This window comes from Ceratotherium simum, chromosome 2 (assembly GCF_057802395.1).
Source record: "Ceratotherium simum simum isolate JZ-2026a chromosome 2, ASM5780239v1, whole genome shotgun sequence".
Taxonomy (NCBI): Eukaryota; Metazoa; Chordata; class Mammalia; order Perissodactyla; family Rhinocerotidae; genus Ceratotherium; species Ceratotherium simum.
In genome coordinates, this window is record NC_141901.1 from 40,273,661 (window position 1) to 40,297,162 (window position 23,502).

General features: G+C 54.0%; 3 protein-coding genes across 4 annotated transcripts; 2 read left to right on the top strand and 1 right to left on the bottom strand.

The window, feature by feature from the left end:
- The first annotated feature begins 1,545 nt into the window (after positions 1 to 1,545).
- On the top strand, positions 1,546 to 11,362 carry HDGF (heparin binding growth factor). Its single transcript, XM_004436233.3, has 6 exons — positions 1,546 to 1,851; positions 8,111 to 8,187; positions 8,329 to 8,467; positions 9,138 to 9,323; positions 9,594 to 9,817; positions 10,009 to 11,362. Exons 1-6 carry the CDS (start codon positions 1,765 to 1,767, stop codon positions 10,013 to 10,015), a joined length of 720 nt encoding a protein of 239 aa, XP_004436290.1. The 5' UTR covers positions 1,546 to 1,764; the 3' UTR covers positions 10,016 to 11,362.
- A 975-nt stretch (positions 11,363 to 12,337) lies between these two features.
- MRPL24 (mitochondrial ribosomal protein L24) lies at positions 12,338 to 16,222 on the top strand. Of its 2 annotated transcripts, XM_004436236.3 has the most exons (6): positions 12,338 to 12,404; positions 14,758 to 14,996; positions 15,077 to 15,172; positions 15,383 to 15,486; positions 15,755 to 15,885; positions 15,989 to 16,222. In XM_004436236.3, the coding sequence occupies exons 2-6, from the start codon at positions 14,814 to 14,816 to the stop codon at positions 16,123 to 16,125; spliced, it is 651 nt and encodes a 216-aa protein (XP_004436293.1). In that variant the 5' UTR covers positions 12,338 to 12,404; positions 14,758 to 14,813; the 3' UTR covers positions 16,126 to 16,222. The 2 variants fall into 2 exon arrangements, with proteins under 2 accessions (XP_004436293.1, XP_087297709.1); XM_087441583.1 differs by lacking the exon at positions 12,338 to 12,404 and having other exon boundaries at positions 13,979 to 14,996.
- Positions 16,223 to 16,572: 350 nt separating this feature from the next.
- Positions 16,573 to 23,434, bottom strand: METTL25B (methyltransferase like 25B). Its single transcript, XM_004436232.2, has 8 exons — positions 22,995 to 23,434; positions 20,888 to 21,012; positions 20,543 to 20,735; positions 19,988 to 20,050; positions 19,611 to 19,754; positions 18,410 to 18,894; positions 17,337 to 17,521; positions 16,573 to 16,918 (listed from the first exon to the last, which is right to left on the bottom strand). The coding sequence occupies exons 1-8, from the start codon at positions 23,103 to 23,105 to the stop codon at positions 16,797 to 16,799; spliced, it is 1,428 nt and encodes a 475-aa protein (XP_004436289.1). The 5' UTR covers positions 23,106 to 23,434; the 3' UTR covers positions 16,573 to 16,796.
- Positions 23,435 to 23,502: the final 68 nt, after the last annotated feature.

A 23,502-nucleotide genomic window follows, 5' to 3' on the forward strand; every position in this document is an offset into this window, starting at 1 on the left:
AGAAAACTTGTGGGAAGAAAAACATGCATATTTTACCTACTCAAACCTAGAATATTTTCTTGCAAAATTTTAAGGATCTGGACATGCTGTGACGTACTATCCAAATATGTTATTTCTAAGAGACCATAGGTGTCTGGAATTTGGGCAAATCCAAGACCAATACAGTGAAGCAGATCAAAGATGTAATTACAATGAAGTCTTGTTTGGCTCAATGGGAAGAGACCTGAGTTCAAGTTTTGGCTCTATATTTTTTTGTGTGTGTGAGGAATATTGGCCCTGAGCTAACATCTGTTACCAATCTTCCTCTATTTTGTATATGGGACACTGCCACAGCATGGCTTGATGAGCAGTGTATATGTCCTCGGCTGGGATCCGAGCCGTGAAATCCAGGCCGCTAAAATGGAGCACATCAACTTAACTACTGCACCACCAGGCTGGCTCCTCTATCATTTTTTAACATAGAACCGAGGCTAAAACGTAGTCTCTGGAATCCAGCAACATCACAGATTTTTTAAGGCCCAGCTCAAAGTCACCACCTTTGTGAAGCCTTCCCAGATTCCCCCCACTCCCACCCCCCAAGAGAGAGAGTGCCTGGCTCCTCGGTCTTCGTGGTTTATTAAAGACTAGAACTACCATATGATACAGCTATTCCACTTCTGGGTATTTATGGAACGAACATGAAGAAGCGAATGCTTAATCACGGTTGGGGATTTACTGATATTCTCTTTTCCCACTAGAAGCTCATTTTTGCGGGCTTGGCTAGTCGTAGAGCCCAGATCTCTTTCGCCAGGAAATAGCATAGAGAACCGAGATCGAGGTAATGCACCCAGAACGTGGGGAGAACCGAGATCGAGGTAATGCACCCAGAACGTGACCACTTTGTGCCACAATCCCTCGGGCACCTCCTGGCTACCAAACTCGAGCCTTTCCTCCTCAACAAAAGCCTTCGTAGGGCGCAAATCCCCGACGTTTCGGGGGCCACCCCACCGACTGTAAGCACGTCAAGGTCCAGGGCAGACCTCAATGCGCGCAGCGGCGCGGTGCCCACCCCTCGCCCCGGCGCCCAGCGGGCTGCCAAGCACACATTCGTGGATTGGGATGGAGCAGAGGGCAGGGGGACACTGCGCGTAGACGTCGACACTTGACTGCGCCGAGGCCGCTGTAGTGAGCGCCCCGCGGGGCCGGGGGAGGGGCGCCAGGCCGCTCCGTCCCGCCGGGCGCCAGCTCCTCCCGGGCGGGCGGGCACCCACCGACAGCGGGCACACAAAGCCTGCTCGGCGTGCTCGGCGATCACCTCCCCACGTCTGTGTCGCCGCGCGCCGCCAGGCGGCTCCGGGTTGGGCGTCGGGCTGTGCCAGGCACGGGGCGTCAAGAAGCTGCACGCATCAAACCGCGGCGGGAGGGTGCGCCGAGGGGGGAGGAGGAGGAGAGGGAAAGGGAGGAGGGAGGAGGAGGAGTGGGGACCGGGCGGGGGGTGGAGGAAGAGGCCTCGCGCAGAGGAGGGAGCAATTGAATTTCAAACACAAACAACTGCACGAGCGCGCACCCACCGCGCCGGAGCGTTGCCCCCGATCCGCGCCCGCCCCGTCCGTGCGGCGCGCGGGCGGAGACGCCGTGGCCGCGCCGCAGCTCGGGCCGGGGGCCACCATAGAGGCGGGGGCCGCGCGAGGGCCGGAGCGGAGCGGCGCCGCCACCGCCGCACGCGCAAACTTGGGCTCGCGCTTCCCGGCCCGGCGCGGAGCCCGGGGCGCCCGGAGCCCCGCCATGTCGCGATCTAACCGGCAGAAGGAGTACAAATGCGGGGACCTGGTGTTCGCCAAGATGAAGGGCTACCCACACTGGCCGGCCCGGGTGAGCAGCGCGGCCCGCCGCCCCCTATCCCCCTCCGGGCTTGGGTTGCATAACACCGGGGAGGACAGGAGCGCTCGGCGCGGAGAAGATGGGGGCGGGGGGCATCTCAGTCCCGGACTCTCTCCCGAGCTCCTCCAAGCCCACCCGCCGGTTATATAATGGTGGAGGCGGGGGTGGGGATGGCGGCGAACACCTGGCGAGTACGGCGTCCGCGCGTAGAGGCGTGTGCGCGGCGTGGGGATCCGAGGGCGCCGGTCACTTCCCGGCCCCCGGCTCCGCGTGCTCAGTTCCGCCCCCAGCCCCCATACTCCCGGCGGTTTCGGGCGCGGTGCCTGGGTTTGGGCTGACTGTGTAACTCCTCCCACCCACCCCCCAGGCGCCACCGCCACCCCCCTCTGGGACCCCCTTAGAGACCCCCAGTTTCTTCATTGATTGCTGCCCCCAGTTCAAACTGCTCTTCGTGGATTAAATGGTTAAAGAAGGATCCCAGCCCAGAAGAGGATAGATGAAGGCGGAGTTCGCCTAGAAAACTAGAAAACTTTGGTGTCGGGCCGTCAGTAAAAGGTCTGAAGTTGGGAGGGTCGAGGAATGGTTGGGGGCGGCGTAAGAGGAGATCTTCCTGCCTCGGAAATAAACCGCCAGACCCCTTCACTCCTCAGCCCCACAAAAATAATTCTCTGTATGCTGCCAACTCAAATTGGGAGCCCAGGGTGGCAGGGCCCCGTGAGGTTGGCAAGTCCAGTCCATACTGCCTCTTAGTGGAGGTGGGGGGAGCCCGAGTTGCTTTCCCCCCCAGATGTGAGCCTCTCCCGCCAGAACAGCCGAGTCGGCCATGTGGTTGATTCAGGCCGCCAATATGAGGGCCTGCCCCCCTCCCTTCCAGCACCTGGCCAGGTGGGAGGGTGGGGCCCAAAAGCCCAGCCTGGTGTGTTCATCACGTTTCCCCTAAGGACTGAGACAGATGAAGTAAGGAGGGAGGGAGGTTGCCAGAGGGTGCTGGAGGACATTGGGGTCTGGCAACTTACTTCAAAGTTGGTGTGAAGAGGGCTTTGGTATTGGGTGCGGGCATGACTCAGTTCCCTAGAGTGTGGGCCTCCAGTAGAGTGAAATAGAAGGACAGAGAGGAGTGGAGGGAGGGCACCAAGAGCAGAACTGCCTTATGACTTTGGGTTGCTGTTCTCCACTTGAGTCTGGATCTCTTCACCTGGCCCAGACCCTGCTCCGAGCTTCGGAAGTTGCCCCAGCTTCCCCTGGGTCCTGTTCAGGGTGTCAGGCCAACTTTGGGGCCACTCTGAGAAAACCCAGGAGACCCTTCCTCACTCTGTACCCTCTCCTAAGGAGTGTGCCTAATCCCATATGCCTTGAGCTCCTTGTTTCCTGAAACTTCTAGATGGCTGGCCTCTAGAATGGAAGTGAAATACAGAGAGAAGTGGGACTCGCCAGCTTCTAGGGCTTCCCAGGGGACTGGGGTGGGGGAGGCAGTGTGAGGAAGCAGCCACAGACAGCCTTGTGTGTGCATATATGTGTGTGGTGTGTGAACACTCATGTACTTTACCCTGCACCTTTGATCCATCTGGCTTCTTGGCCCAGATGCCAAGGCCCTGGTGGGCAGGGCAAGAATGAACCCAGGTCTCTGCTGCTCCTACCTCCTGGGGGTGGGACAAAGTCCAGCAGCTGGGCTAAGCCTTGAGGAGGGGGCACAGCTGGAATGTCACTTGCAGGGAACCCCTTCTGGATCAGGGGTGAGAGAAAAGGGAGGGGGGACACAGATGGGCCCACATTGGCCGCTGTGAGGAAGACCTTCAGGTTTCTGGGGCCTTTGGAGTGAGGGTAGATCTGGGACTGGGAACGCCATCTGTTTCATCTCTTCACCCTGGGCCTCCAGGACAGCAGGGTGGGATGGGGAGGCAGAGTCTCTTCCTCTCTGGAGGCCTGGACCTTTTAGATAAGGTTAGGGCTGGGGAAGGGAGATCAGACTGGAACTCAAAGAGATAGGGCCCCACCCTTTGCCTGTGTTCTGGCTCTTGATTGTGACAACTGGGGGTAGCGGTCACCCAAGCCTGTTATCACCCAGATACATCCCCCTTGGATCCCAACAGAGCAGAGAAATCTGAGTCTCGTCACCATCCTTAGATGTTGTCTTAGTCCCTGGAGTGGCAGAGCCTGAAGGGGCCTGGCCACTCTAGAGATGGAGAAGGAGTAGGGGAGCCTTGCTGATGCCCCATCTAATAGGCAGCCAGAATCCTCAGCCATGGTGAAGGCCACTGTGTGGACTTTCCTTCCTCAGCCCCTGCTTCTGGGGAGGATGGCTGACTCTGGGTGAGACTGGAACAGCCCAGTGCTTGGAGAGCCCAGCCAGAGGGGCCACGTGGTAAGCAAGACCTGCCTGGAAAGATGGTGTGACTCCATCTTAACCTTCTCCTTTCCTCTTCCTCCTGCCTGACTTCCTGGGGGATCTCCAAGCACTTAACAATTAATCTCCAAGACTCAGGGATTTTTCCCCCCAGGTTCCTTCCTCCTCTCTCGGCTTCCTGTTTCACAATCCCAGAAAACCTAAGCAGGCAGAGGGCCTCACCCATCTTTCCCCCCTCTGCCCCTCCCCCACATCCAGGCACCACCTTCTCTTTTCTGCCTCTTGGGCTTGCCACACTTTCCTGGCCCCAACTGTCTCCTGCCCCAGATTTTCTGGTTCCTGGGTCAGGCCGGGCCTGGGCCCTGGGTGTGGTGGTCAGAACCCTGGCTTGCAGTCTGTGGGCTTACTTAGCCTTCTCTGCTGCCTCCCTATGTGCTGAGCAGGCGACCCTGGGCCTGGATTTGGTCTGAGGCTGGGGGAGAGGTATTCAGTCCTCTCCCCCAACTCCTCACCTGGAACTTCAGATTCCTCTTCAGACCTCAGAGGGTGTCCATGGGCTCTGGGAGGATGATATTTCATGTGCTCAGGCCTGTCTGATGGAGCCAGGCAAATTCAGAGGGGTGGGGGTGGGAGTGGATGGGCCTGGCCTGGGAGAAGTAACTTGCCTGGATTCCTGGAATGGCTGAGAAGTAGCAGAGCCCCCTCCCCTGTTGACCAGTGGAGGGGGTGCAGTGGGGTCCCCAGCACTCATCTGGCCCCACCCTGACCCACTTAGCCTTGACTCACTTGTTCTGAGTCACAGCCTGGATATAAATGCACCGCCTGGGAGACATACATCTGTATTGGGGGTACAGGCCTCCCCTGAGACCTCATATCCTCTATGTCAAGGAAGAACCGCCCTTCACTTCCAAATGCAAGAAAAGACATTTCCTTTGTAGCTTGAAGGATAGAGGGTCCCTTACAGATGGGATTTCGCCCCTTTTGTGGGTGAGGGGTTGAGAATTCCATTATGTGAAGACAGCACACCTCTCCTGGCCCTTCCCCCACAGGTGCCTACACTCAAGGTGAGGCAGGGGCGTGGGATGACCCTTTTGGGGTAGATGCCCATCTGCCCAGGCCCTTGGCCTCCCTCCTTCCTCTAGACCCACCCTTTACTTGGCTAGAAGTCAGCAGGGCTGGTATATCTGGTGTGTCTTGTTCTGTCTATTTTTAATTCCCATCCATTCTTTTGTTTCTCCCCCACCGGAAGCTGGGCAGCTGGTGGCCTCCTGGGTCCCCTGTCACAATGTTCGGCTACCTCTCTCTGAGTGTGCTTTCCATGGGAAAGAGACCGATGGTCCAGGAGCTGCTCTGACTGCCGGGGCCATGCTTCTTGAGAGAACTTCGTGTCTCCTCATTTCTGACCCTTCGCTCACCCCACCCCTATTCTTGAGTTTCGGTTTCTCCTCTTTCATCACACATTTCCTAGAGCGTGTTAATGCCCTGGCTCAGGTGTGGGCACTAAAAATTCAGAGCTTGAAATAGTTCCCTGCTGCACTCCCAGCCGGAGACCCTTAGATCTCCACCCCTGCCCCCGTTCCTGGTGCAGAGATAGTCTGAGAAGAGGCCGAGGGAAGGGCTTTTGCTATTATTGTACTGTGCCTGTCTCCTGGGATCTCTAAGCCCTGGAGGCTTTCATTTTGTTTTTTGCTTCCCCCTCTGAGAGGAGGGTGGGGAGCTGGCTGGTAACAGGACCCAGGTGTCCTGGCCCAGGACTGGCTCCTCCTCCACCCCCACCCCAGGTCTGGCTTCCTGAGAAGGCCCCGGGCCCTCAGCCCTAGCTGTGGTTTCAAGCCCAGCCGGGGACCCAGGTGCCAGACTCTAGGCTTGGGGGTGGGGTGTGTGTTAGTGTCCCCTCCTCCCCAATCCGGAGAGAGGGCCTGGGGGGAGGGGCGGTCACATTCCTGGTTGCTGAGTGGCCCCGGGGGCGGGGTTGGGTTGTCATGGCGATGGGGATCCTGTTTGGGGGGGAACTGGACGGCCTGCCTTTCCACCCCCTGCTCACACATCCCAGAGTCTCCTGGTCGTGGGGAGGGCCCAGTTTGTGCCGGGCCTTCCTAGGGGGAGGGGCTAGACCTCTGTCCCCGGAGGCCACAGGACAAGGGGGGAGGTGCCCAGGAGCCTGAAGACTCCATGTTGAGCAAGATGCCCCTCACTCTCATGCCCAGGGCTCCACCTCCTCTCCTGGGTGTGTCTCCGCTGATTTCCATCCACCCAGCCTCCCTGTCTCCCCAGGCCCCCAGACACGCACTCTGCCCTAGTCTCTGTGTGTTAATCACTGCCTTGGCCTGTCTGTCTCTTCCCTATCTGCGCCTGGGGCCCCAGTCAACATGGCTACCTGCCCTCTGTCCGGCGGGAAGCCAGGCTGCTGGGGCTGCTGCAAGTGTTGCTGGGAGTTGTAGTCCTCCCCCCACCAGCTCAGCTTGGTCTGGGCATCCAGGGCCTCATCTGGGAGAGGCTGTCTGGGCCACTGTCTCTTTCCATTTCCTTGACCTCAGACCTCCACACTGTCTCCACAACAGCACCCTCATCCCCCCAGGACATGTGGGGCAGGGGATTAAGTTGGAGATCCAGCTCTGAGACCTGCCTCTCACCACCCTGCTCTGTCATTTTGCTCTGGCAAATCAGTTTTCTTTCCTGGGCCTCAGTATCCTCATCTGTAAAATGAGAGAGTTTGAGTACATTAGGTGGCTTTCAAAGTGCTCCCCAGAAGCCTCTTGGGGCAACTACTGAGGGGGGTAATTGAATAGGCAGCCCCTTGGGCTCACCCTTCCACTTCAGCCAGAGCAGTCTGCTTTTATCTGTTTCACAGATTCCTTCAGCAAATCTTGATTATGCACTTACTATGTGCTAGCACTGTGCCGAGCATAAAAACAGACCTGCTTTCTGATCTCGGAGCAGGTATGGAAGTCCACATAGACATTAATTAAATGATAATATGAGTAACTGTAAAATTGGAATTGTGAAAAGTGCTGTGAAGGAGAGGTGGTAAGAATTTTATCTGAGAAGCTGCCCAGGTTGTGAGAGATGAGGAAGCTTTCTGGAGGAAGTGATGATGGGGCTGGGGTTGGAAGGCTGATCAGGAGTTAGTGAGTATAGGAAACTGAAAGATCAGTGTGGCCGGAGCAAAGAGCAGAAGGGCAGCGTGCTGGGAGAGGATGCTGAGAGCAGGCACATGTGGGATGTACTGCATGCCAGGTTTTGATCATTTAATCCTCACAGCCCTATGGCATAAATACGTGACTACCTCCATTTTACAGATGAGGAAACTGAGGCAGACAGAAGTTCTGTAAGTTGCCCAAGGTATACAAATATTGGTGGCAGTGTTGGGATTCAGACCTTGACATTATGGAGAAGAGGTGAACGGATGGGCACTTAGTCACATAAAGCCATTGAAAGGTTTCAAGCAGGGGGATGAAGTGCTCAGATCAACGCTTTGAAAGGCCCGCTGTGGCTGCAGTGTGAAGAACTGGTTGTAGGGGGGCAAGAATGGAGACTGAGAAGAGAGACAGAGGCTGTGGTTTTAGTCCAGGCAGGAGGTGACGGTGGTTGGACCAGGGTGATGGCAAAGACGGGGAGCTTTAACAGGATCTGGACATGTTGGGAGGCTGAACGGATTCTCGTGGGTTCGTGAAGGAGAGGGGGGTGACTCCAGGGTTTCCATTGGGCTTTCATGTCTGACTTGTTTTGAACAAAGTTCACTCCTAAACATGGTTCAGAAACCACCTTGGTGATCTCCTGGGTCCCTCTCAGTCTGATTTTACAAGAATGTGTCTTAGAGGTCAGTCCCCCACCCCCACATCCCCAGCCCCAAATCGGCGACCTCAGGACTCCAGCTCACGCTCACTTCCCTCATTCTGCTCTCAGATTGATGAGATGCCCGAGGCTGCGGTGAAATCAACAGCCAACAAATACCAAGTCTTTTTTTTCGGGACCCACGAGACGTGAGTCAGGGGGCCCAGGGGGAGGGCTGTGGGCAGTCCACCTTGGGGAAAGAGTGGTGGTGATGGTGCCCCTTCCCTGTCGGGCTGTGCAGCTCAGAGGCAGTGAGGGGCTCGAGAGCACAGTCTCCCATCTCTCACCAGGGCATTCCTGGGCCCCAAAGACCTCTTCCCTTACGAGGAGTCCAAGGAGAAGTTTGGCAAGCCCAACAAGAGGAAAGGGTTCAGCGAGGGGCTGTGGGAGATCGAGAACAACCCTACTGTCAAGGCTTCTGGCTACCAGGTGAGCTGCCATCTGCCCCACAGACCCCCTGGAAAGCAGGTTTGGCCACAGCTCCCCCCGGGCCCACACGTGATGCTTGGCCTTCAGGAACGGGGGCTCAGAAACACCAGGGCTTTCAGAGTAGGAGCTCATGGGGTGGGGGGTGGGGGAGGCCTCCTGCAGGAGGGGCTGGGGTTGTGGGTGTGTGGTGTGGTTGTGGTGAGGGGCAACTATTAGACAGCAGCCAGTGGGGCAAGAACAGGATGGAGGCGGTAAGTGGGGACAGACCTTTGTTGGGCCCACTGAGAGTGTAGGACATGGCCTCAACTCTTTCCGCAAAGGCTTCCAGGAGGAGGTGCTCGTGAGCCGGGCAGGATGAGGCGGGAGGGTGGGGGGCGGGGGTTGGCGGGGAAAGGGTCCCAGCTCCCTTTGGGAGAAGTTGACCCGAGGTTTTGCCTCCTGCTCCAGCCCTCCCCCCTCCTGCACAGAGCCCTGCCTGCCCGGCCAGTGGGTTTACCCCGGGGCTAATCCGACAGAGGTGGGTCTCAAATCACTCGTGAGACTGGGCACCTGGGTGGGGGCGGGGGTGAGGTGGGAGAAGGAAGGAGCGAGTGGCCGAGGGAGGGGTCTGGGGAGGGGGCCCAGCGTGGCAGCCGCTGGTGCCACTCAGCCCCTGCTGTCTCTGCCACAGTCCTCCCAGAAAAAGAGCTGTGTGGAAGAGCCGGAGCCCGAGCCCGAAGCCACAGAGGGTGATGGTGACAAGAAGGGGAATGCTGAGGGTAGCAGTGACGAGGAGGGGAAGCTGGTCATCGATGAGCCAGCCAAGGAGAAGAACGAGAAGGGGGCGCTGAAGAGGAGAGCGGGGGACGTGCTGGAGGTAAGGGCCTGGGAGTAGGGCTCCCAGTCTGAAAGACGGCTGCTGCTTCAGGGACTCCCCAGTCGGAGAGGCAGACCCCGCCCCTAGTCCTGGGGAGTCCCTTGCTGAGAAGATGGGACACAGAAGGCGTTTCAGCTAGCAAAGAGCTGGAGAGGGATTGTGTGTATCCCCAGGAAGGAGCCTCTGGGGAAAGGAGGCGGGGCACAGGCAGGTGGGTGGCATGCTCCCTCTCCAGCCTCGGCCCACCTCGTCTCTGCCAATCCTGCCTAGGACTCCCCTAAACGTCCCAAGGAGGCAGAAGACCCCGAAGGGGAGGAGAAGGAGGTGGCCACCTTGGAGAGTGAGAGGCCCCTCCCTGTGGAGGTGGAGAAGAACAGCACCCCCTCTGAGCCTGGCTCTGGCCGGGGGCCTCCTCAGGAGGAAGAGGAGGAAGAAGAGGAGGAAGAGGCTGCCAAGGAAGATGCTGAGGCCCCAGGCGTCAGAGATCATGAGAGGTGAGTGAGCTCCCTGCCCTGTCGCAGCTGGGCTGGGAGGGCCCAGCCACCTGCGGAGAGGAGGAGGCGGGCCTGTAGCAGTCAGCCTCTCAGGAGGCAGGCTGGGCTCTCCCAGGAGACCGGCACTGGCTGGGGCGAGGCCAAGCCAAGGCCACACCATTAACCTTCTCCCCTCCAACCCTCCCCCGCAGCCTGTAGCCACCAATGTTTCAAGAGGAGCCCCCGCCCCGTTCCTGCTGCTGTCTGGGTGCTACTGGGGAAACTGGCCATGGCCTGCAAACTGGGAACCCCTTCCTCACCCCAGTCCCACTCTCCTCTTCCACTCACTCACTCCCCTCCAAGCCCAGCCCCTGGAGATTGACCTGGATGGGACAGGCCAGCTGGCCCTCACTCCCATGTCCCCACACCCCTGTGATCTGAATCAGGGCTGTCTTCTGCTCCATGGGATGAGATGAGGCCACTGTGTCCCTCCCTGCCTGTCTCCCAGGGTTTCTCTTGGGGCCTGGACCAGCTGTTTTCACCTCCTGACATGCCTCTCCCTCTCCCCAGGCATTCTGGACCTCTGGGTTGGTTGGGATCAGGGCTAGGTGTGGAAGGGGTGGAGGATAAACAGCAGGGTGGGTTTCTGGGGCCTGGGAGGGGCAGTCCTCAAATTGGGGTGGGAGGGCGGGCAGGAGGATGGCATCTTCTTGAGCTCCTGTCCCTTCCTCCCATACCTATTATCCCAGCTGCCTAGATTCAGGGAAAGTGGGACAGCTTGTGGGGGAGGGGCTCCCTTCCACAAATCCTTGATGATTGACAACACCCATTCTTCTTTTTGCTGACCCCCGGAGTTCTGGGAGTTGTAGTTTATCATCAAAAGATTTTGGGGCTGCCAGGTTGTTTGGGCCAAGGGCCTGAGATCTGAAGGGTTGATTTTGCCTAGCTTGGGTAGGAGTGTTGAGGAGTTCTGTCCCCCTTTAAATCTCAGGCCAGAGATGGGATGCCCTGGGGAGATCCCTAGCTGCCCCTTTCCCTCTCCCCACAGTGTTCAAGGCCGGCCTGCAGTCACATGTCACCCAGACATAAAGGAAAAGACACATTTTTTAGGAAATGTTTTTAATAAAAGAAAATTACAAAAAAAATTTTAAAGACCCCCTATCCCTTTGTGTGCCCCCCACTCTGCTCCTTTCTTCCCCACTGTTGCCCCCCTTTCTGAGGCGCACTGGGAGGCTCCCCTTCTGTTTGGGGCTTGATGACTTTTCTTTTTGTAGCTGGGGCTTTGGTGTTCCTTTCGGTATCATTTCCCATCCGCATACTCCCACCTGGTCCCCTCGGTGTTGACACCAGATCCGATTTGTAACCCACTGAGAGGACAGAGGGAAACGAGTGCCCTCTCCCAACCTCTTTCTAGTGGTCTCTGCCTCTCTTCCATCTCTTGTCTCTTTCACCCTTGCCCCTCTCCCTTGGGCTCTGATGAAAAATTGCTGACTGTAGCTTTGGAAGTTTAGCTCTGAGAACCGTAGATGATTTCAGTTCTAGGAAAATAAAACCCGTTGATTACTACATTGGATTCCGACTGATTCTTTGGGGGTATATTATTTAACTGCAGAGGGGAAGTGGGGAAAGGGAATGCAAATGATTCCCAAAGCAACTTCTTAGATTGAGGTTGGGGATGCCAGCCTCTCCTCCATTCTCAGGCTGTTAGAAATATCCAGAATTCTCCATGAGGGCAAAGTCACAGAATAAACTACACTATTCATTCTGCTTCTCCTGCCCAGGCACTGTTAAACACAGCTTCCCCCGTAAGCACCTGGGAAGGTATAAAGTTTGCACAAGAAGTAGGATGTGAGAGGGTGCCAATATCAGCTACAGCCCACGGTGGCCATGGAAGTGGGGGTATCTGGGCTGGTTATAGAAACAACTTTGACCCCCCAAAAGTCAAAGCTAGGGATGCCTGCCGCGCTTAACTGGTGATGAGGAGAGAGGAGGTTGCTAGGGTGGAATCCTCTCAGTACTCCCTGAGTTAAGTAGAATGGTTATCTCGGAGGTTCTTTCCAAATATGACATTTTGTGACTAGATCATCATCGACAGGCACTGGAAGGGCCCACGTTTCATCTCTTTAGAAGGCCTATGACAGTTCTTTAATCTGCCCTGACCCCCTCCAGCAGAGAAAGACAGGCGGGGAGAGTACTGATCGTAGCCTTGCCTGGAAAGGGAGGCCCTCTGCTTTGACTAGAAAGCCACAATCACCTAGAAAATGGAGCCATCGTCTCTAGAAACTACAGTTCCCAGCGGCCTCCATTCAGAGCATGCGTAGGAGTGTGCCAGGCGCGGCAGCCTATCCTGCTTTGCCTTCAACTCCCAACGTGCTTCACAGTGAGCATACGCTTCTTTGATTTCCTACCCGACCAAATTTCTGTTTCCAGTTTGCGTCATAGCGGCGGACTACAACTCCCAGCATGCAGAGAGCCTAGATTCGTGGTTGAGCTTCCGCTCTACAATTAGACTACATTTCCCAGAAAGCCGAGGGAGGGGGACGGATGGGGGTTAGGGCCCATGTGCAGAGGTAGCAGACGGAGCTCCGCGGCGCAGCGGCAAGCGGAGGTGAGGGCCGCAGCGCCCGGAGGTGTTAAAGGCTCTGGGCTGGTTCGGGAGGGGGATGCGGGAGGGGCCTTCCTTTTCCCTGGCTGTGGCTCAGTCTTCTTGCGTGGGGTTTCCTTGCACCGGAGCTTGGAGCGGTTGGGTGCTGAAGACTGCTGGGGCCTGGACGTCTGCTGCACCTGAGATGGGGCTGGCAGAGGAAGCCTTTGGAGCCGGGGCCTGAGGGACAGACGCGCCACCTCACTACCTTGCACGGCGCCTCCATAGCACGCCGTGGAAGCCCCACTGCGGAAGGGGCACTAGCCTCTCCAGAGTTTGGAGGGAAAGAAGGAAAAGATCTAGGGAGCTGGCTTCTGGGATCTCCTCCCAGAGCTTCAGATCTAGAATGGCTGAGGTTGAGGGATTTCTTGCAGCAGTCACGCAGAAGTCTTTCTTAAGATTGGCTCTCCTCCTGTGAAGCTATATGAACTTGGGCAAGTCCCTTCAGCTCTCGGGGTCTTGGTTGCCATGTCTCCTGTCAGCCTTCCTCACAGGGCGTTTGAAGATCAAACACCAGTAATAGCGAAGTTCCCAGCGTTAGATTTGTCACATGGTAGTGCCTCCTAAGCATTTGTTGAATCTGAATGGGAACATTGAGGCTCTTATATTCAACCAGCATTAATTGAAAATAACGTTAGCCCTTTTCTTTTTCCTATTGACAAGTATAAAGAAAAATGACACAATATCTCACTGTTCAGATAAACCGGTTGTTACATTTTTTTAATGCACGTGGTTAAAAAATGCAAACATTTAAAAGAACAAGACAGAAAGTAACAGCCCTCCTGAACATTTCCTTGCCCCCAAAACACGTACTTTAGTTGTTTCCTGTTTCCTACCCATAAATATTTATGCCTGTGCCAGAATACGTTTTTAAATTTACCCAAAAGGGATGATACTATTCACATTATTCTGTACCTTTTTAAAATTTTTATTAAAAATAACTTGTTAAAATTATTTATTAGATAAAATAAAGATATTTATTAAAAATAATTTGACACCAACAGCCCTGTAAAGATTTATGGATGATAAAACTGAAGCTCCGAAGTCCAGTTGCCTAGAGTCACAGAATAAGATGATGGTGGAGCAGGAACTAGAACCCAGGTCGTCTGACTCCCCGTCCGGAGCTCTTTATGCCATTAAAGTGTACTTTATTGGTACTTTAAAGTGGGCTTCGGGGCTGGCCAGGTGGCGCATGCGGGTGAGTGCTCACACTCTGCTGTGGCAGCCGGGGGTTCACCAGTTTGTGTCCTGGGCACGCACTGACGTACTGTTTTGCAAGCCATGCTGTGGCGGCGTCCCATATAAAGTGGAGGTGGATGGGCATGGATGTTAGCCCAGGGCCAGTCTTCCTCAGCAAAAAAAGAGGAGGATTGGCAGATGTTAGCACAGGGCTGGTCTCCTCACAATAAATAAATAAATAAATAAATAAATAAATAAATAAATAAATAAATAAATAAATAAATAAATAAATAAATAAATAAAATAAAGTAGGCTTCAAATAAATAAATAAATAAATAAATAAATAAATAAATAAAATAAAGTAGGCTTCACTCTTAGCTATAAAACAAGATTAATGGTACCTCCTTCATCAGTTGTCCTTAGGCTTAAATGAGATGATCCAGGAAAGCACTTAGCATGGCACCTGGCAGGTAAAGTGCTCAATAAACTGGTGCACTTATTATCTTTGCCTTCAGTTCTCTCACCACCCCATTGATTTAGTCCATCATCCCAAATTGGGAGGCTTAGAGTCCGTATCTAGTTGGGAAATTTAGGACCCAGTAATCCTAGAGTCTGGCTCCGGACCCTTAAGAAAAGAAGCTGTCTTAGGAGGAGTGGTTATTTCCTGAGTGAGGATAGGATTGGAAGTGGTGTAAGAACACTTTAGTCCCAGTTTTTCTCTCTGCTCCCTGTTTTACTTTATAACTGCCTGCCTTTTGGCCTTATGCCACTGTTTTCTTCCTATCCTGCTGTTTGTGCATTTATTTAATAACTATTTATTGAGTACCTACTCTGTGCCAAGCCCTACTGGGATCTGCTGGATTCGGGGGTGAGCTAGATAACATGGTCCCTGCCCTCAATGAACTTTTTGGACTTTGAAGTCAGATATAGGTGGGTTTGAATGCTGATTCTCCTACATACTAGCTTGATGACCAGGAGCAAGTCACTTAACCTCTCTGAGTCTGTTTCCTCATCTGTAAAGTGAAGGTACTGTCTTGTAAGGATTTAATGAGATGAGGTCCATTGAGCAATGGACCAAGTGCTTGAAAAAATGTTCCTTCTCTTGCTTCTTTGCCCTGTTTGTATCTGTTTACCCCAGAGTTGACTAGGAAGGTTTCTGGGTCTTGGCCAGAGGATTTCTCACAGCCTCCAATCATGCGTCTCTCTGCCCTGCTGGCCTGGGCATCCAAAGTCACTCTGCCCCCTAACTACCGCTATGGGATGAGCCGTCCAGGCTCCCTCTCAGACAAGAGGAAGAACCCTCCAGGGACCAGGCGGCGCCGGGTGGCTGTGGAACCCATCTCTGATGAAGACTGGCATCTGTTCTGTGGGGACAGGGTGAGAACCTCAGATGGGATAAGTAGTAGGGGGGCTCCTGGGCAAGGATGTCCCTTCCTGACCCTCATATCTTCCCACAGGTGGAGGTCCTAGAAGGCAAGGATGCCGGGAAGCAAGGCAAAGTGGTTCAAGTTATCCGGCAGCGAAACTGGGTGGTCCTGGAGGGGCTGAATACAGTAAGTGAAGAGTGAGGATGGGGATACTCAGAAAGCCTGTCTCATCTGTCCCTCTCCATTAAGAGCAGCAGAGGGAGGCAGGAGACTGGCTGAAGAAATGGTGAGACAACTGAATTTTCTACTTTTCAACTTGGGCTGAATGCTCTGAGCTGCGGTAGGCAAGCCCCCTTCACACCCCTTGGTTTCTGATATCCCCCCTCTTTTGGACAGCATTACCGCTATGTTGGCAAGACCAAGGATTACCGGGGAACCATGGTCCCTAGCGAAGCACCCTTGCTCCACCACCAGGTTAAACTTGTGGATCCTGTGGATAGGTAAGCACATGGGGCTCTGGTTAGAGGGTTTTCCACCCTCTGAGTCCACATAGGTGTTGACCACATTTATCCAATGGGAATGGTGGGTTGGATGCCCCGGAAATTGAAAGGGGCCATTTCATGGACATGATCCCCTATAGGCAACCCCAATACAGAGGTAGCAGAGAAACAAGATAGTGACCTTAGTGTTTTCAGCCATTGACTTTTGGTTTGGAGGGTGGCAGGGAGACCCGACTCCCAGGCCCGGCTCACCTCTTCTATCTACTAGGAAACCCACTGAGGTGGAGTGGAGATTCACTGAGGCAGGAGAGCGGGTACGAGTCTCCACAAGATCAGGAAGAATTATCCCCAAACCTGAATTTCCCAGAGCTGATGGCATCGTTCCTGAAACATGGATTGGTGAGGCTGGGTGAGGGGCAGGAAGATGGGGGTGGGTGTGATAGTGGGAGTAAGGAATGTTAAGAAGCCCTCCCATTCCATCTTCTTTCCTTTGGCTCAACAGATGGCCCCAAAGACACATCAGTGGAAGATGCTCTAGAAAGAACCTATGTGCCCCGTCTAAAGACACTGGAGGAGGAGGTGATGGAGGCAATGGGGATCCAGGAGACTCGGAGACACAAGAAAGTCTATTGGTATTGAACCTGGGGAGAGCAGCTTCTTCTCTCCTTGTCTTAGCCTTGAAAGCTGCAGCCACCTCTTCTTCAGACATCAATAAAGAGCCACAAGTTGTCCTCTGTGTGCAGCTGCTGTCTTCTGGTAGACTGGCACCCCAACCCCAATGCACCTATTTCAGGGACTGAAGAGAGGGAGCATCTGTCCTGATGTTACTGAAGAACCTGGATGGAAGTTAGCTAGCCTTAAGGTGGCCCTCCCAAGGGGCATGGCCTGCAGCATCTGGGATGGAGACCAGAGTGGGAGAGAGGTTCCCTCCCCTGGAGACCTCTGAGTAACAGAAGATGCTACCTGTTATGGATGGAGGACAGTGGGGATTGGGGGTGTGAGTCTTAATTGTAGCTCCTCTGCAGGATCTCAGCAGGGAGGGTGCACATCTGTCCTTTTCTATACTTAATAGAAATGGAAGGGAAATAAAGATTTCAATTTTTTAATAAATTAAAAATAAATTTTTACATAATATTACATAACACATGGAGGGAGAGAAAGGATATGAAGCTGAAGGTTTGTGGGGAAACAGGATTCCAGGGAGGACACAGGATGCTGGTTCTCTGGGTAAGGAGGTGCAGACTCTGCCACCCACTGTGGCACCTGGGTGGTTCAGATGGGCTCTGAGATGTGCCCTTCCTCAGGCTGTGTCAGCTGTCTTCGGTCTCCAGAACAGAGAAGGCCTGACCCAGCGGCCTCTTGGTAGCCACCAGAACCAGGTTTCTGGGAGAGAGTTCAGGGCTGAAGATGGGCAGGAGCTCAGCGTGGAAGCCTGGGAGAAAGGCAGGGCTACTCAGAAGGGGAGAAGTGAAGCAAAGTCTCAGCCCCACTTCCTGCCCAGCCTGTAGGCACAGCCCCTTTTCCCCATGGGCATTAAGGAGCCCCAGTTCTCTACCAGGAACATGGGTGCCCGAGGCACTGACTTGGGAGGAGGCAGTCCTCTGCACATCGTAGGTTCTCAGTGCCTGGGGTGCTTGCTTAAAATGCACTGGGGATGCACCGCCAGAGGTTGATTCAGTAGGAATCTGTGGTAACAAGTACCCCACCCCCCACCCCACTGGTGACTCTGAAGCAGGTGGTCTGAGAATCACCAACGTGATGAACAGATGTCGGGCTGGGACCTGAAGGAGGAGCCCTAGAACTCCAGCCCCTCTGGACCCTCCTGGGTCCCTGCTGTAGGTCCCCCTCACCCTGCTCCTGAAGGTAGAGCAGCCGGTCCAGTAGAATCAGTGTCTCCACCAGTGGGGCCAGCAGTAGGGCCAGGCTGAAGAAGGTCACCACACGGTTCTCCTGGGCCTGGTGGGCCCGAAGGGCAGCCAGATTCAGCGGCAGCTGGGGGTCCAGCCCTACCCGCTGTAGCCCCCGCTGCACATATCTGTGGGGTCAGCCACAGACAGCACTCAGTTTGGTTTTAGGAACCTCCACCTCCCACTTAAACTGTCCATTCCTAATTCAATTCCAACTTTGCTTGATTTGCTACCCTAATATGCATCTTTAAATGTTTTTCTGGCTGTGAGCTATCTGTCCAATAGCAAATAGATCCAGGGGCCAGCCCCATGGCGTAGTGGTTAAGTGCATGCGCTCTGCTGCTGGTGGTCCAGGTTCGTATCACGGGTGCGCACCAATGCACCGCTTGTCAGGCCATGCTGTGGGGGCGTCCCATATAAAGTGGAGGAAGATGGGCACAGATGTTAGCCCAGGGCCAGTCTTCCTCAGCAAAAAGAGGAGGATTGGCATGAGTGTTAGCTCAGGGCTGATCTTCCTCACATACATACACAAAAAAAGTAAATAAATCCAAAAATTTATTTTCAGCCAGATCTGTCCCAATATTTAGTCATATTTTTAGCATTAAAAAAACGTGATAGGGGCCGGCCCAGTGGCGTAGTTGTTACATTCCTGTGCTCTGCTTTGGCAGCCTGGGGTTCGCAGGTTCAGATCCCAGGCGTGGACCCTACTCAGTGCTCACCAAGCCACACTGTGGCCGCGTCCATATACAAAATAAGAGGAAGATTAGCACAGATGTTAGCTCAGGGCCAATCTTCCTCACTAAAAGGAAAAAAAAAACGTGATAGTCTCCTGATAAAAGAGTGACAACTCCCTTTTTAAGAAATTTTGAGAAGCTGCCCCAGTCAGAGAGCTCAAAATCACCCCCCTGGGCACATTTAGATTTTCTTTAGGACCCACTAACAAGTGAGGGTGGGAGGGGAATCAGATTTTCAGTTGGCAATGCCCCCTCCCACACCTCCACCTCCCCCAGCCTCACTCTTCGATCTTGAGCTCGTGGACCCTGGGGATCCCCTGCACGCCTGGCCGACGGAGCTCAGGCTGGGCACGGCGGATAACTGTCTCCAGCGCTGCCCGGTAGCAGTGGGTTCGGAGGCCAGGGCCTGCTTTCTGTAGCCGCTCAGCATATTCCTCCAGGGCATGGCAGGCCCCCTCCCGCAGCCTGTAGGGCAGTTCGTAGCCAGGCAGCCCAGCCACCCACTGACTCAGTGGGTAGCCACCAGGATCACTCAGCTTCATGTAGCAACAGCCCACTGAGGCCAAGGCCACCACCTCAGGGCAGCAGGAGAAGTGCCTCAGCAAGGCGACGCTCAGATCCCCACAGGCATGGAGGCCTGTGAGCAGCAAGCGGGCCCCACCCTGAGGTGAGTTCTCCAGTGGAAGCAGAAGCTCCTCACACAGGGCCGTGGGGTCTACCCACCTAACCACGTGGTGTGGGGAGTGGCGAGGGCCAGTATGGACCACCTGTGGAGGCAGGAAAGGATGAAGGCAGATGGGAAGTCTGTTTGCTGTCCCCATGCCACCTCAGACCACAGGAATGGATCTGTCCTCTGTGTTCCTTCCCAAAGAGGAAGGTGGGAGAGAAGGTGGGGCGTCAGAGAGAGCTGGACCTTGAATCAGGAGATGGGATGAATTCTGGGTCTATCATTATTATTTTTTTTTTTTAAAGATTTTATTTATTCAGTTTTTTCCCCCCAAAGCCCCAGTAGATAGTTGTATGTCATAGGTTCACATCCTTCTAGTTGCTGTACGTGGGACTCGGCCTCGTGTTGGAGGGAGAAGTGGTGCCTCGGGGCGCTCCCGGGATCCGAACCCGGGTCGCCAGCATCAGAGCGCGTGCACCCAACCACCAAGCCACAGAGCCGGCCCATGGGTCTATCATTATTAACTGCAAATCATTTCACCTCTGAGTCCCAGTTTCCTCATTTGTAATGAGTCTAATACCTGACTGGCCATTTCACATGTTGTTGTGAGAAGGACATACCGGTGTGGAAAGCACTTTCTAACTAGAAAGTGCCTTTAAGATGTGAGGAGGCTTTGGCGAAGGGGGGACCTGGGGAAAGGGGTAGTGGAAATAAGGACCACACGATCTCACACTGAGAAATCTGCAAGAGGGAATTCAGCCTTGGTGCCCAGTTCCAGCCAAGCAGACCCTGCTGCTGCAGGAAGGGTTAGCCTACCTGTGGGTTCCTCTTCTCCTCTTTCTCCAGAGCCTGCAGGAGCTCCTGGTCCAGGCGCTGGGCTCTCTCCACCAGTCTTTGATCCCCTTCAATGCTCTTCACCATCAGCCCCAGCCCCAGGGACATGAAGCGGGAAAGATGGCCCTGGAGTCATGAGAGGAAGGGTGGAGACACTCCTGATCAGTGCTCTATCCACTGTCACCCTCCCTGTCAGTGGCCTGGACACCTGGGGCCCAGGCCCCAGAAGGCTTAAATTCTGCCCTGCCTACTTCTACCACTCCTTGGCACCTGCCTCCCTGGGCCAGTGGCCTGATAACCTGTCTTCCAACTGTTCTATCCTGACTCAAAAAAACCAGAATGTTAGGGGTCTGGCTCACCTGGCCTGAGCCTACATCCACAACCTGGGTGCAGCCTGTGAGGTCACTCAGCTTCTTCACCAACTGAAAGAGGAGGGAACAAAGGTCTCCTGGCCATTGGTTCTTGACTTCTGGAGCAAACACCCGTAATGAGGGTGGAGGAGCTAAAGATGACCGAGGAAGATGGGTAGAGGGTGCCATAGAAGACGAGATACGGAAACCAAAACAGGAGGTGCTGACCCCAGCTCAGGCCACTCTCCGTGCTCCTGTCAGTTCAGTGATTCAACCTCCCCCCGAGAACAAGAAGAGCCCCACTGTGAAGCCATGCGCAGATTGTGGAGGTGTGAGAACAGGAATAAGACAGTGATTCAGACATAGCCACCAACCAACCCAGCAAAAGCATGAAAAACCCCCAAAACCCCAGCATCGAGATATGGTTATAGTACGCCTGTGGGGAAGGGGTCTTCTAGGGCCTCCAGTCCTGCAGGTGATTAAGGTGCCCACATCTTTGTAACCCACCAGCTTAAGGAGTTCCCAGGCTTCCAGACACCAACTATACCCCAGCCCTCTCCTCACCTCTCCCAGCCTCCGGATCTCATGCTGCTTCTTGGGCCTGACATGTTTCCGGAATGGAGCCGTCAGTCGCGAGCTCTGGCTGGGGTTCTCCAGGAACTCTGAGGGGCTCTGAAATCCAGGCTTCCGGGTAAAGGCCAGGGCATAGGCTGTGGACTTCAAGGCCAGCAGAGTAAGTGGCCACACCGACCTGTACCTGAGATAGCCCGGCCCAGGCGCCCAGTGAATAGTTCCACCACGTCCTGAGTGCGCCAGTTTACAACCCAGGGAGCCCTTGTGAGATTGAGCAATGGCTTGCTGCAGGGCTCAGCACTGAGTCCTCCAGCACAGGGCCCCCATTGCCCATACCTGACCACTTCCCCTTCCCTAGGCATCCCCAGCAGCAGTGTGGCGAGCTGTGGCGGGTTCAGTCCATCCAATGCTTCCTGCCATGAGCAAGGGAGAGTGCCCCACAGGTTGTCTGTGAAAAATTCCTGCAGGAGAAGGGGAGAAGCAATCAACAGGCTACTACCCTTCCATTCTTCCCCACCCCACTCTCAACACAGGGCCACTGGCTGCAGCCAGCAGGTACTTCCTACTCATTCAAGTCACCTCTTCTCTGAAGCCTGCTCCAGCCTCCCCCGTCTCTCCTCAGAGCCCAGAGTGCATTCTGGACACAGCTCTCTTTTTAGCAGTTTCCTCACTTATGTGTCTGTTTTCTCTACTCAACTGAATTAAGGGCAGGGATGGTGTCTTCTTTACATCTGCAACCCTAACACCACAGTGACTCACTATGTTACCATTTAGTAACCTACCATGACATATGCCAGACATTCTATATGCCAGAATGTACTTTTATTCATTCATTTGTTCAACACAAATTCTGGTGCTTTGGATATGTACGAAGCTCTATTCTAGGCTCAGGGATACAACAATGAACCAGACAGACAACATTCTTGCTCTTGCAGAGTTTACATTAAAAAAATAATTTCAGATAACATTAAATGTCACATAGACAATAAAACACGAATGAAACCAACATAACAAAGAGTTTGAGAGAGTATTACTTTAGACAGAGTAATGAGAGAAAACGTGTCTGAGGAGATGACACCAGAGCTGAGACTCGAATGAACAGGAAACAAACGTAAAAAAAATTCAGGTAATAGCAAACACTTATAAAATACTTTAATATGCCAGGCACTGTTCTAAACATTTTACATGTGTTAATGCATTTAATCCTCAAAAGAACCCTAGAAGTAGGTACTACTTTTATCCCCCATTTTACAGAAAAGGAAACTGGTGTATAGCAATTAAGTATCTTCCCCAAGTCAAAAAGCTACTAAGTAGCAGAGCTGGGGATTTGAAACCAATTTGACTCTAGAGTTATTGCTCTTAACCATTCTACTCTATTGCCTTTCTGTGGAGGAAAAACATTCTAGGCAGCTCAGTAAGGGCAAAGGCCCAGATGCCTGCCATATTTGGAACAGAAATCAGGCCAGTGTAGGCGCAGTATAGTGAATGTGGGAGAGAATGAAATGTGATAGGGCTCAGGAGGCAGCAGGGGACAGATCACGTAGGACATGATAGGTAATGGTAAGGAGTTAGGACTTCATCAAAGCACCTAGGAAGCAAGCATCACGATCAGATTTACATTTTAAAGAGATCAATCTGGCTGCTTTGTGAAGAACTGGTTATGGAGGGGCAGAAGTAAATACAGAGATCAGTTAGGAAGTGGTCCAGGAGAGAGTCGATGGTGGCTAGACCCAGGATGGCAGCAATGGAGATGGAAACAAATGGAGGAATTTGGTATTTATTCTGGTGGTAGAGCCAACAGAACTTGCTGAAGGATTGGACTGTGGATCAATGAAAGAAAGGCTGAATCAACGACGGCTTCCTGGTTTGGCGGGCTGAACACTTCAGTGGATGGTGGTGCCATTTACACATGATCTCATTTATTCTCCACAATGATCCTTCAGACCGGGATCCATTTTACAGCTGAGAAACCCGGGCTAGCAGAAATTTTTTTGTTTTTTTTAATACTTAAGGTTAACACAGTAGGGGAGGCAGGATTCTAGTACAAGCCTGTCTGATTCCAAAGTTGGAACTGTCCGCTACACTGCAAAACCAGGAATTTACTCAAAGCTTGGATGAATGAACATGTGTGTTCTTGGAACACCTCACATGTTCCTAGGAGAGTTCAACGTAGCTGCAGCATGGCTCAAATGTCCCTGCGTTTTAATACTTTGGATTTGGGAAGGTTAGAAAAACAACCTAGACATTAGAAATACTAATATTTACGTGAACTGAAAATAAGGAGGGGGATGGCCCTAGTTTTAACTCCTTCTTGTACAGACAAAAGACTGAAACTCATAGAATAAAAGAGATCAGAAGCGAACTCCCCAGATTCTCTCCCTGTCCTGGGCACCTAGCCAACCACACAACCAGGAGCACCCCGCCCACACCCCTGTGGCCTCACGATGATGTAGGCGTCCAGGATGGATCTGTAGAGCGCCAGGACGCGGGTGAGGTTCACAGCTAGCTGCCTCCTCTCCTCGTGAGAGAGGGCCCGGGCGGAGACGCCCGGCATCCCGGGGTCCAGCCGGTGGCGCCGGGAGCGAGATCGCCGTGGCAGGGAACCAGGATCAGTCCCAGGCGGTTCCAGGACCCGGGCTGGGCTCAGCTCTGCAGGTGGCAGGGGAAGAAAGCGCTCCGAATCTGGTCCCCGACGCTGCCTTTCCGGGACTCCAGACTGGGGTTGAACACCTGAGGCACCCTCCTGACGTCACAGGTCGCGACGTCCCACAGCGCGAAGGCGTCAGCGTCGGTGACAGTGGGGCAAGGCACGAGCGCAGTGACACCACAGACGCGCGCCGCGGCGCCAACCCCAGAAGAGGGGCAGGCGAAGTTCCGGGTCCCGCCCCTTCCGGTACACTTCCCGCCTCTCCCGGAAGTGAGGCGCTGGGTTCCCGGCGCGCTGCAGTTCT

What these genes read in the sequence shown, in the direction of transcription:
- HDGF (XM_004436233.3), top strand. Translation starts at nt 1,765, where the DNA reads ATGTCGCGATCTAACCGGCAGAAGGAGTACAAATGCGGGGACCTGGTG. An exon ending in ACCCACACTGGCCGGCCCGG is followed by an intron (nt 1,852 to 8,110) that starts GTGAGCAGCGCG and finishes TTCTGCTCTCAG; the next exon opens with ATTGATGAGATGCCCGAGGC. An exon ending in TTTTTCGGGACCCACGAGAC is followed by an intron (nt 8,188 to 8,328) that starts GTGAGTCAGGGG and finishes ATCTCTCACCAG; the next exon opens with GGCATTCCTGGGCCCCAAAG.
- METTL25B (XM_004436232.2), bottom strand. Translation starts at nt 23,105, where the DNA reads ATGCCGGGCGTCTCCGCCCGGGCCCTCTCTCACGAGGAGAGGAGGCAG. An exon ending in AGATCCGGAGGCTGGGAGAG is followed by an intron (nt 20,051 to 20,542) that starts GTGAGGAGAGGG and finishes CTCCTCTTTCAG; the next exon opens with TTGGTGAAGAAGCTGAGTGA. An exon ending in GCTCTACCTTCAGGAGCAGG is followed by an intron (nt 16,919 to 17,336) that starts GTGAGGGGGACC and finishes CCTTTCTCCCAG; the next exon opens with GCTTCCACGCTGAGCTCCTG.
- MRPL24 (XM_004436236.3), top strand. Translation starts at nt 14,814, where the DNA reads ATGCGTCTCTCTGCCCTGCTGGCCTGGGCATCCAAAGTCACTCTGCCC. An exon ending in ATCTGTTCTGTGGGGACAGG is followed by an intron (nt 14,997 to 15,076) that starts GTGAGAACCTCA and finishes ATCTTCCCACAG; the next exon opens with GTGGAGGTCCTAGAAGGCAA. An exon ending in TCCTGGAGGGGCTGAATACA is followed by an intron (nt 15,173 to 15,382) that starts GTAAGTGAAGAG and finishes TCTTTTGGACAG; the next exon opens with CATTACCGCTATGTTGGCAA.